General features: G+C 39.1%; 1 protein-coding gene across 1 annotated transcript; it reads left to right on the top strand.

Moving 5' to 3' along the window:
- Positions 1–3,003: 3,003 nt before the first annotated feature.
- ptgis (prostaglandin I2 (prostacyclin) synthase) lies at positions 3,004–12,294 on the top strand. The gene is made up of 10 exons (XM_026926185.3): positions 3,004–3,183; positions 3,523–3,646; positions 4,172–4,347; positions 4,596–4,739; positions 5,055–5,179; positions 5,370–5,551; positions 9,175–9,310; positions 9,506–9,687; positions 11,558–11,709; positions 12,002–12,294. The coding sequence occupies exons 1-10, from the start codon at positions 3,038–3,040 to the stop codon at positions 12,153–12,155; spliced, it is 1,521 nt and encodes a 506-aa protein (XP_026781986.3). The 5' UTR covers positions 3,004–3,037; the 3' UTR covers positions 12,156–12,294.
- The last annotated feature ends 426 nt before the right edge of the window (positions 12,295–12,720 follow it).

Raw genomic sequence — 12,720 nt, 5'->3', positions numbered from 1 at the left:
ATAAAACAAAAAACACAAGAACATTAAGGGGGGAAAATGAAACAGAACCTCAGCTGAGTCCTATTTGAAAAGGTTATGCACTATATAGAGACTACTTAATACAGCTTTAAGTGCCACTTTCATCTAATTTTATGATGTTACTAATAGACATGTCCATTATATTTAATCATCAAAATTTTCTGGATGCCCCTCACATTATGCCCAGCACAATTCTATTTTTGAGCTTTCTCCTACAATTTCCTTTACTAAAATTGTTTTGCTCAAGAGCTTGGCCAGCTCTCTGCTGGAAATGTAACAAAAGTATTAATAGCTTGCTTGTTATAGAGAGGGTTGTCAGCTATTGTATGTCAGGGTCTAACAATGGAATATATTGACAGATAGCAGCAGTTAGATAGCTAGCTACATAATTCTACACAACTATATCAGACATATATACTTTATATGGGGTTATAGCCCTGGTTGGCTATGAATGAGCAGGAGGCAAGGTGATTAGTCTGGGATTCATGGGAAGCAATGGCAGAAAAATCTATGTCCTTGGTTAACAGGTCCCAGGTGGTATCGTGGCCTATGTGTTTACCATAATTTGTGGGATCAAATGCTTTCTGGTCCATATCAATAATCAGTTGTCTGGCATGTAAGACTAAAATTCTGAGAAAACGGGGTATAAAAAAAAAAGAAAAAAGAAAATGATCAAAATTACAATTTCACCATCAACATCATCAGCTTACACTAGAAAACTAAGGAGTGAACACTGATGGGTTTTTTTGTTGTTTTGTTTTGTTTTGATTTGTTTTAAGGCAGAATAGTGAGCAAAACTCTCTGGTTAGTGCAACACAGTCTCCACCTAGTGGGACAAATAAAAATTCAGTGAGCGAATTCATCAGTGTGTGTGTTTTTTTTTTTTTTTTTTTTTACAAGTATTGCCCAGACTTGCAGGCCCAAACATTTGCACTGGAAGCAAAGGTTTCATTAACCTTAATCCAATGTCTAGCTGCTTTCAAGCAGTCGCTCAAAGGCTAGGCTGGGCTTCTCTGAACTGAGAGAACGAGTGAGCTAATTAAAAGACCCATTCACAGTTTGTGTTTTTTGCTACCAAGCCAAGAGCATGTAGAATAGCTACATAATACACACAAGAAAAACAAATATCCAATAACAGTGTAGTGTGTGTGTGTGTGTGTGTGTGTGTGTGTGTGTGTGTGTGTGTGTGTGTGTGTGTGTGTGTCTTTTAATTTCCAGGTAAATCTGTGACTCATACAGTGAGAAAGATGAAATTTTAACTTTTAATACTACTTCAGTTATCACAAGGCAATGAAAACATCAATGCCTTTTATTATTAATATATAGTAGAAATAACAGATAAGAGACAGACGACAGAACCTTTTTTATCCCGCTGTCTCCTCTAACAGCTTTCATAAATCAATGATTATTACAATTTAGACTTTAATTTATTCACCAAAGACATCATAGCCCCTCATCTACTGTTTGTCTTACTACTTTAGTTTTAGCTTATCATGTAAAGGCAGGCTACTTTGAAAGTAACTTACTTTAAAAATTTAGATACTGGGTTTTCAAAGCATTGAGGACATCACTCTACACAATCCAATTACTGTAATACTACTGTATATCACTATTATGGCCATTATACATTCCTAGACAAAAAGGTTCTGTCTACCCTCTTTCAGTTCATCGCTCTGGGGGAAGCCTTAAAAGTGTATGTAAAATTCTACATAGGAGTGCTTTCCTTTTAGAAAGAAGTTGAACCCATTTAAAATGCTAAGAACCCCAAACTATTCAAAGGACTCTTAAGGAACATTAGTTCTTGTGTAGTCAAAAGCCTGATGGACTGGTAACTTGAACTGAATAAGTTAATTAAAGCCAAATAACTTTAAATTATTATATAAATAATGCAAACAGACCAAGAAAAAAAGAAAAACTCAGACTGCAATTATAATAAAACTCAGGAAAGTGAGTTCTACATTTTAACATAATGTCCCTGCTTTGGGTTCTGTGGAGGAAAGTTAAAAAAAAAAAAAAGGCAAATGAATCTGACAAATGTACAATATTTTTGTAATTAATATTATTGAATGAATATGAATAGAGGGATTATGTTTATGAAATAAACTGTGAGTTTATGTATTTTTTATATCATATTTTTATTTATATTATTTTTTAGTACTGAGATATTGTGATATAGAAAAAAAAATGAGATCAATTGCAGGAACTTTTTTTTAGTTGTTCATAACATTCAAGTATGTTACAGCAATTTCATCAGAAATAAGATGACTGAAGAATCAGGAAACCAAGAGCCAGGTTATAGTAAAAGAGACAACCTGGGCACTCTACAGTCTAAACAAAAGTTGGACACAGCCGGCTTTTATACTGATGTGTACTTACAAAGGAGACACTAGACCATATAGATAATGCCCAAGGCTAATAGAAGAGATGTTTATGGTTAGCAATCATCTCATCGCTCCTTTTCATATCCCTCTCTTATATTAGGAAAGCATGCCACTGCCTGAACACCTGCACCCCTGCCTCAAGGCCTTTACACTTGATGCATTATCCAAAGCAGAAAAACATTGTTCAGGAATACCAAGCTCTCTACATAGCCTTTTTCTTTTCACACAACATACCTAACATTTGCCCTAGCTCCCTCTCAGAACTGAGATTATCAGCAAATGCAAGGATGACTCACAAACTGGTGAGGAAGACTCTCCAACACCCTTACTGCCATACTGTATAAAACAGCACTAAGTCATTCGGTACAGAGAAACCTCCACTGATCTCCTATCAATCAACTCTTATTTTATCATCAAACTGATTCTGTCATCTAGCAAATTCACATAATCGTGGAAAAACAGAAAATGATCCGTCATAGCCTAATGAGCTTTCGTTAGTTTCGTTCCATGTGTCACCCTTCAGTCACTGTGACCACGAAGAACAACCTGTTACCGAGAGCCCCGCCCACTTCCAGCCTTCAGTCCTTTATTTCGTAAGAGTGAGTGACGTGAGCCGGTTTAGGTTGAATGCTCTATAAATGCGCTCGCACGCTGTATACAAACATTCCAACTTTCCTGAGCAGAAGGACGCAGCGCGCGAGCTTTACGGAATGACGTGGACACTGGTGCTGGTGCTGCTCGGAGTTCTTTCCGCAGTCATTGTCCTCTACACCAGGCGCACGAGGTGAGTGTGTGAGGCAGAGATTACTAACAATACGCGCTCGAGCGTGTGCTGCTCAGGCTTACTGAGCTGCACGAGCTCAGAGCTACATACAGTACAACACCACATAGCACTGGCCTGGAGATACTAGTGTCGCGAATTATTAAGATGCACCTTTATGTGTTTTTTTTTTTGTTTTGTTTTTTGTTTTTTTCAGTATATGTGGAATCACTATTTTGACACTATTTTGTAATGATATTATAGATTTTTGAAACTAACCTACATTTGCTGTTGCCCTGCCACAATAACTGCCATAATAATGCTCTAAGTCATTGTATTTCAAGAAGTTTGTTCTTTCTGAAGGCAAAGAAACGAGCCCCCGTTGGATAAAGGCAGAGTTCCCTGGCTTGGTCATGCCCTTGAGTTTGGGAAAGATGCTGCCAAGTTCTTAACACAGATGAAAGATAAGCATGGAGACATTTTTACAGTACGTTTCTGAACTACTATTGGCTGTCTAACTACGTTTCTAACTATTTTCTAACTACTTTTCTGTCCTATCTGGTGTTCAAATTCAAATCATCCTTTGCACAATGCTTCATTTCATCATTCTACATGTGAGAGAGTGAATGAACTTCTTTTGGTGCAAGTTTAGCAAATTTAATACTGCTTACAAACTACGCTGCTGAAGAAGGCTTCAGTAACTTATATACTTTTATGTATATATTTATATCATCTTACATCTCAAACTTAACCAACTTTTCAGGTTTTTTCTAGTTGCAGTTTCATTGCTGCAATTGTTTTGCGGGATTTTTGTCATAGAAAACATTCATGTTAGTCAGCGTGTCAGCTGCATTGCCAGGAGATGACATCATGTAGTTTCTGACACAGAGTACACTGAAACAGAAAAAGTAGCTTGCCGAGTTTACTGATGTGTCACTCTTTCCATGTGATTACTTAGGAAAAGTATTACATTGAAAGTTTTTCGAACTTACTGTTCTGATTTGATCTACAGGTGTGTGTGGCTGGTCATTATGTGACTGTCCTACTGGATTCCAATTGCTATGATGCTGTGCTCGCAGACACCCAATCCCTTGATCTGACTCGCTATAGCCAACTTTTAATGGACAGAATCTTCAATCTTCAGTTGCCCAATCACAACCCAGTATCTGAGAGAAACAGAGTGGACCAGTAAGTGTTTCAGACTAGACTTGACTCAACATTCCCTAACCCAGTCTCAAACCATAAAAATTTTAATAAAATAACTATTCTTTTTTACAAAGTTCATTAAAATGAACAGTGCTTTGGAGACCTGGTAGTTATTACAGAAGATTGTAGCACCTACAACAGTTCATATGTAACTGACAAGCTTGCAATTTCTTGTAAATTAATGTTAGTTAATGAGGTTATAACAATGCGGTTATTGTGTGTGTTTTCAGATACTTTAAGGGCTGCAATCTGTCTCGACTCTGCAGCTCAATGCAGAACAACCTCCAATTACTCATGGCATCTGTAAATACAAAGAACCCAACAGAATGGAAAAAGGACAGATTTTTTGACTTCTGTTACAGCTTGCTCTTCAAGTATGTTAGTGTTTACAGTATTACGCAATCAAGATAGAAGTGTGAGAACCTAAATATTCTGCACACAAACAAGTACAATAATTGGGCCACACACACACTCATACCTGCAGAAACCCTGAGTGTTAACTTAAGAATTTGCAGGGTGTGTCTTGGCTGTCTTAAACATAGGGCTATTGTAGGTCACCAGACCATTACAGATGAGTACTGCTGCAGTGGCAGTAGTAACCGCATTCTTTGTGAAACTATGTGGGCTGAAAATACTTTCTGTGATCTGATGTGATGAATATTGATCTCTCTTTCTCCCTCTCTCTTTAGGGCAGGTTATCAAACCCTGTTTATCACAGAGAATAATAACAGTGCTGAATTCACTGAGGTTTATGAGGAGTTTCGGCGGTTTGACAAGATTTTACCAAAACTGGCACGACGTTCTGCACGCAGAGGTATTTTGAAGAAGGAAAAGAAAGAACATAGAACTCTTGTCGTTCCCATGATTATTAGAAAGATGGCAGAGAAAGCAAGAATAAAAGATGTTTCTTTTCTAAAACATGATGTACTAAACTTCCCTAAGTGTTCATGTCTCTGTGTGTGTGTGTGTGTGTGTGTGTGTGCGCACATGTGAATGCATGCTAGATGAGTTGAAAGTTGCAAGCTCAGCACGAAAGCGACTATGGGAACTGCTGTGTCCAAACTGGTTTTCCACGGAAGCAGTGGCCCAGTCATGGATGCAGACCTACTTACAGCACCTAGAAGAGCAGGGCCTTGACAGACAGACCCAGCGGCGAGCCATGCTTCTCCAGCTGTGGGTTACACAGGTAAGCAGCGTCAGTGTGGTGTTTCTCACACGCACACATACATATAACCAAATTCATAGTGGAATAATGGATGTTTTTTCCCAAATCCCTCTTTTTTTCTGTGTAACACCCAAACAAACAAAGTTGATGAAATAAAAAAAAATCTAGAAAATGACAGGGGGAAATTCCTGGCTTCAATTCATTTACCCAAGCATATCTGTGTGTGTTAGTGTGTGTGACAGAGATGGAAGAATTGAGAAAGAGAGAGCGAATAAGAGAGAACGTGAAAGTGATGTTTAATTGTCAGACTCGGGGAACATGATGCAGTAGTTTTCCTGACCTGCTACTGCCCCATAGCTTCTCAAAACTATATATGCCAAAATTATTGACACCCCCAAGGGATATTTTAAATAAGTGCAAAGAAATTGTCATTCTTTTACTTGTAAAATATTCTAGAAAGAAGCCCTTTCTGAGAGCATCTCACAAAATGCAGTACATTCAAGTGTCATTACTAAAATTAGCATGTGTGTTTTGTGTGTTATTGTCAGATGTATCCAAAATCAAACTCTTTGGTCATGTTTGGCGAAACAAGGTACTGCATACTAGCAAAATCACCTGATACCCACTATAAATATGGATCATTGATGCTTTGGGTCTGTTTTATGGCTGGTGATTCAGGGTAACAATATATTTTAAGCCCAAAACCTGACTGCCTCTGGCAGGAAATTCAGACTTGGCCACAAATGGTCAGACTTGGCCACAAATGGTTAAAAGCTTTCAAGATGATGATGAGCCAAATCAACACAAAATAACTATATATATATATATATATATATATATATATATATATATATATATATATATATATATATATATATTTATAAAATAACTGCAATCCTAAGACTGTAAAGGAGCATAGAATTTTCTGCATGGAGCACTTGTTAGACATGACAGGAAGAGACTCAGTGCTGTTTTCTAGGGCAGGCATCACAAAATATTAATTGTATGGGTGCCGATAATTGTGAAACCAGTGTTTTGGAGATAAAAAAATTGCGCTACGTTTTTCTTTAATAATACTCTTTATGTTTGAGCTCAGAAGATCACTTACTGCAAATGCTGTTCTTTTTAAAAATTAATTTTTGCACATTTTCATCAAGGGTACAAATAATTCTGGAGGACAACGTGTAATCTGTCAAAAGAATTTCCCAGACACAAATATTTAAATAAGTTTGCATATTTTGTTAGTCACCAACATTGTCAGGTTACATGTGGCTGTAACGTCTGACGTTTATAAATGGATCTGTTGATATTTTGAGTATGACTGCTTGTTCTCCTGTTGGTTCACACACCCTCAGGATGTGAAACATGTCACTTTGACTGAGGAGGAGATTCTACCATAGCAATGATGTACATTATGTACATACTGAAACCCATATAAAATGAGCAGTGTATATCAGCAAGTGAGAGTTTCCACAAATGAAATATCAGCAAATTACAGGATTAATGTTGCTAGCGTTAGAGAGAGAACTCTAGCACTCTTAGTAACCTCTATTAGACTGGTTTTATCCTTCATTAGCTGTGTCTGTTACTGTAGAATCACCTCTGAGCCTCACACATTTACTGTGGTACAGGCTGACTTGTGCAGTTCTGTGTGGGTTGACAGCAGCATTTTTCATAGATTATCCACATTGATAATCTCAAATGACATCAGGTGTCCATTTCCTGTGAAACTGACATCAGTGAAAAGTGACATGGCAACAAAAGACATTTGAATTTACACAAAGTTATGCAAATTCATTAGGACTAATCATTCAGATTATTTATCTTCAGTACATTTTTGATCAATCCTGTAACACCAGTTGCCTGACATTTCCCCAATTCTACTATCACAGCCTTAGTTCTTATTTGAATTCAGTGTTTGTGTCAGGAGAAAAATGCTGAGATGGATGCAAGTGCAGTGGAATTTCTTTTTAATGGGAGAAAGGCAAACAAATCCAAAATGGCAAGCAAGTTCAAAGTCAAGAAACAGGCTAAGGTCAGGCAATCAACAAACAGGACTAACTGGGCAAAGCAAAATTGAGAATCAAGAAACTAGCAACAGATCAAACTAGATCAGCAAACACAGGATAGCAGGCTTGGAGTAGAGGATACTTCCATACTGCCTTCCATCACTTCCCCCCAGTGGTCCTGTATCTCTGGGTAAAATGTCCAAGCTATAGGCCAGGACAAGAGACAGGCATTGTCCAGCATGTTGACTTTTCCCAGAGGAGCTGGGGAGCAGACATGGGGCATACTGGCGAAACATCCTTGCTGGAATCAGGTTGCGGAGCTATGGTGTTGGCCTTGGGAATGAGCAGGGCCTTGGAGGCCACTCTGTTGGCCTTGGGCATGAGCAGGGCGTGGGAGGGCATGCCATTGGCCTCGGACATGAGCAGGGCATGAGAGGAGCTTTATAGGGGAGGCTGCCCCTTCAGCCTTGGAGGGAGGTCTGCAGGGGAGGCTGCCCCATCGGCCTCTGGAGGGGGATCTGCAGGGGAGGCCACCCCGTCGGCCTCTGGAGGGAGCTCTGCAGGGGAGGCCGCCTCTTCTCCAGCCTTCCTCTCAGTATAGTAGCTTGTGAATGGCCGAATGGATTTGGCCGACAAGCGGGCCCTCCGGTGGGTCTGGGTTAACCTCAGCCCACTGGAATGCCCTTCTCAGGAGGCCCACAAACACAGCTGTGCTTTCCAGGCCTGGGTCTCCTTTGGCTACCAGGATATCTGCCCACTGGCGTGCTCGGCTGGTGAGCCAGGACAACATGAACCTCAGCTACTGTTTCTCTTCAGGCCTGGGGTTCAGCAGGCTCTCGAAATAAAATTGGCACTATAGCAGGAATCCTTCAGGAGGGCATTTAGTACCGGTGAAAGGAGCGGGGGTGTCAAGGTGCAGCCACTGGGGGAAATATACTGAGTCAAATGCATTAGAGTATTCTGTCATGAGACCAGTGCAGACAAATCCAAAAATGGTAGGCAGAATCAAGGTCACAAAACAGGCGTAAGTCATGCGATCAGCAAACAGGATTAACTGTGCAAAGACAATAAACATGAATCAAGAGACTAACCAAGGTCAAACCAGAACAGCAAACACAGAGTAACAGGCTTGGTATCGTCAGGTGCGCAGAGACAACACTGAGTGTATACTTCGCAAGGAACAAAGAAACACGAGGGTATAAATGTACAAACTGAAGAGCAAACTGAAAACAGGTGAGAATCAGGAAATACAAGGGAGATAAGACACGACATGAACCAAAACAAAACACATGTGGCAAGAATTTTTTTTAACATAAAGACAGTTTAAACGAAATTAACACAGTAAAATGTGTTAGGTCTTGGGAAAATGACAGATGTAGATGTAGTAGTAATATTTATAGTAGTATTTGTTTTGTGACATATGTGACATGTGGGTCTTCAGATGGTGGAGGAGGAAGCACTTAAGCAACTAAAATTGAAGAACTTAAAAATCTTAAAGAAATCTTGTAACTGGACTTGGAACTGTCATTGCTTACAAGAAAAGCAGTTAGTAAATGCAAAGTGTTGACTGTTTGATAAAATGTCTGTGTGTGTGTGTGTGTGTGTGTGTGTGTGTGTGTGTGTGTGTGTGTGTAGGGTAATGCAGGCCCTGCTGCCTTTTGGTTGCTGGGCTTCTTGCTTACTCACCCAGAGGCTCTGAAAGCTGTAAAAGAGGAGATGCGCAGCCTACAGCACCTCCCCCTGGACAAAATAGAGGACACACCAGTGTTAAGTAAGTTTCGGTGGTGGTTCATTTAACCACATTAAAAACAACAAATAATTGTTTAGGCTGCATTTTTTTTAATATTATGGTAATAGAATAACATGCATCAATGAAAATGCTTATTTTTATATTATATAATAATGCCTGCATCCTTTTATATTCATACAATAATAAGAATATTTAAATTTGTGTTTGCTGTAACAGACAGTGTTCTGAAGGAGACGCTGCGCCTCAGAGCAGCTGCCCTCATCACCAGAGATGTGATGCAGGACAAAACGGTTAAATTAAGCAACGGCCAAGAATATGTTCTACGGCATGGAGATCGCCTCTGTATCTTCCCTTTCCTCAGTCCACAGATGGATCCTCAGATCCATCATGAGCCAGAGGTAACATCACCACTCAGCTGTCCTCTTCAGATTTTTTTCTGTTCTCTGAGCTGTTTGAATTGATCCTTTAGCTTTTCAGAAGTTGAACCTGCTCTGCTGGCTCAAAATCAGATAAATTTATCATTATAGATTTTTCATATGGCATTGAAAGAAATTCAATGTCAGTTTATCATCCACAATGCATGAAAGTCAACAGGATCAGTTTACAGGTTCCAGGTGTAGCACTATGTAAGGAATAACACCAGGGTGGTGTGATATGGCACAAAATCAAGCAAAGTGCCATTACCACCCCGAAGTGTATTGTTTTCTCTCTCTCTCTCTCTCTCTCTCAAAAACGCAGCTTGTCATTTTACAGCATTTGTTAAACAACACATGTTTAAAATCTGTTTATTATTCTTAGATTATGTGGAGTGTCTGCCATACAAGTCCCTGTGTATGAGCTGTTACTATAGAAACAATAACGTGTTATAATGTGCGCATTAGTATTAATCTATCATTCATATTACATAACAAAGCTGTAGAAAGCTTTGGCATTAGCAGTTTTATAGACCATAATTTCAATAATACTGACCCATAATATCATTTTCAATTCCGAAAGCATATGTTAACCCAATTTTGGTCTGACACTTTAAGCTGGCCTTGATGGCAATGATGCACCGATTTAACATTTGGTTGGATGTCTCAAATCTAAAGAAGAGGTTTAAAAAGGACATCAGACTATAGAAATCTTTCAGGTGCACTTTCATACTGCGAATCTCTTGTTCTACCACATCCCAAAGGTGTTCTATTCAGATGCAGTGACTGGGAAGGCCACTGAAGAACATTGAACTCATTGTCATGTTCATGAAACCATCTTGAGACAACATTTGCTATGTGGCATGGTGCATTATCATGCTAGAAGTAGCCATTAGAAGATGGGTTAATTGTGGCCATGGAGGGATGCACATGGATGCACTGGATGCACAACAATTCTCAAATAATCTATGGCATTCAAGTATGGTATGGTATTAATAGGCCCAAAGTGTACCAAGAAAACATTCCCCATACCATTACACCACCTCCACCAGCCTGGACTGTTGACGCAAGGCAGGTTGGGTCCATGGATTCATGCTGTTGGCACCACATTCTGACCCTACCATCTGTGTGCCTCAGACCAGGCTATGTTTTTCAAGTCTTCAACTGTCCAGTTTTGGTGAGCCTGTACCCACTGCAGTCTCAGCATCCTGTTCTTGGCAGAAGTAGACTCCGACATGATCTTCTGCTGTTGTAGCCCATCTGCCTCAAGTTTCAACATGTTTTGCATTCTGAAATGCTTTTCTGTTCACCACAATTGTACAGAGTGATTATTTGAGTTACTGTAGCCTTTCTGCCAGCTCGAACCAGTCTGGCCATTCTCCATTGACCTCTCTAATCAACAAGGCGTTTCCGTTAGCAGAACTGCCACTCACTAGATGTTTTTTCTTTATTGCTCCCTTCTGAGTAAACTCTAGAGACTGTTGTGCATGAAAATCGCAGATCAGCAGTTACAGAAATACTCAAACAAGCCCGTCTGACACCAACAATCATGCCATGGTCAAAATCACTGAGATTTTTCCCCATTCTGATGGTTGATGTAAACATTATCTGAAGCTGCTGGCCTGTATCTGCATGATTTTATGCATTGCACTGCTGCCATACAATTGGCTGATTGGATAATTGCATGAACGAGTTTGAGGAACAGTTTCTAATAAAGTGCTCAGTGAGTGTATATCAAGAGTCTGCATATGATACTCAGCATAATTTTTGAGATGCAGTCAGCTGTATTCAGAACGATCAGATGCTTTCTGAAGAGCTACGTCTGAGTCTATGTATCTGCTGTTGGTTCTTTCAGAAGTTCAAGTTTGACCGCTTCCTTAATTCTGATGGGACAGAGAAGAGCAAGTTCTGTAAGGAGGGGTTGCGGATGAATTATGGTACCATGCCATGGGGAGCAAGGAGCAATTTGTGTCCAGGGCGTAATTTTGCTGTTTGTGCTTTAAAAAAGTGAGTATTAACAAGGCACAATGACCGTCAAGCCATGATTTCTACACTAATTAAATGCTTTAAACAGCTGAAATAATCAAAGCATCTCTAACGCTGTTATACAATGTTATTTATACTTCTAGTCCATTCCTTGTTTACAGTGCTACTTACTCCACCTGTATGATTGTATATTTGATTCCTTAATAATTTTTCTCAACATACATGAAAATGAAAACTCCATACCATGGGTTTTGCCCCAGATGTTTTCTTTGATTACTGTTAATTTCTAAACTTCTTAACCTACTTCTTCTAGGTTTGTGCTCATGATTCTGACACAGTTTGACCTGGAGCTGTGTGATTGTAATGCATGCATGCCACCAGTGGACCCCAACCGTTATGGGTTCGGGATGCTCCAACCAGATGGGGATTTGGAAATCCGCTATAGACTCAAAAAAAGAATTGCATAATGTAAAACTATAGTCAAAACAGTTTAAAATTAAATAGCTTCATTGTATTTAAGCATCTGCTTTTATTTGGTTTTGCTGTTTTTTGTACAGTATTTATATCACCTGTTATTTATTGAAATAAAAGAGGTCATTAACTTTCTCATTTCTAATGTACAATTTTGAAGATGCTGTACTGCTGACAGTGTTCTGTGCTTTTTCATTTTTTAAATTAAATGAGTGTTGCTGTGTTACAATTGTAATTTAGAATATTTCTATTATGCCATCCTTCAGCAAGAAAACCTTAAAACTGTTCCCTGAAGATATGTTAAAAGCAGCAAATTTGGGTGAAGTTCGCTGTTCTTTAAAAAAAAAAAAAAAAAAAAAAGAAAGTTTATGGAAATACAGCCCTCCTCAGCTTATTCTCAGCTAAGCCAGTGAAAAAGATCAAAAGTGCACAAAAATGTGAACAAGCAAGGGCAATTCAGATGGATTTCAGTCCATTTCATACGAATAAAGTCAGAAGGTATGATTGTACCCCATCCATGACACAAACCTAAAGCTTCATAACTTGACATATTCATTTGCA

This window comes from Pangasianodon hypophthalmus, chromosome 2 (assembly GCF_027358585.1).
Source record: "Pangasianodon hypophthalmus isolate fPanHyp1 chromosome 2, fPanHyp1.pri, whole genome shotgun sequence".
NCBI lineage: Eukaryota > Metazoa > Chordata > Actinopteri > Siluriformes > Pangasiidae > Pangasianodon > Pangasianodon hypophthalmus.
Note: the sequence above shows the minus strand (reverse complement) of the source record. Positions and strands in the feature narration are given on the sequence as shown.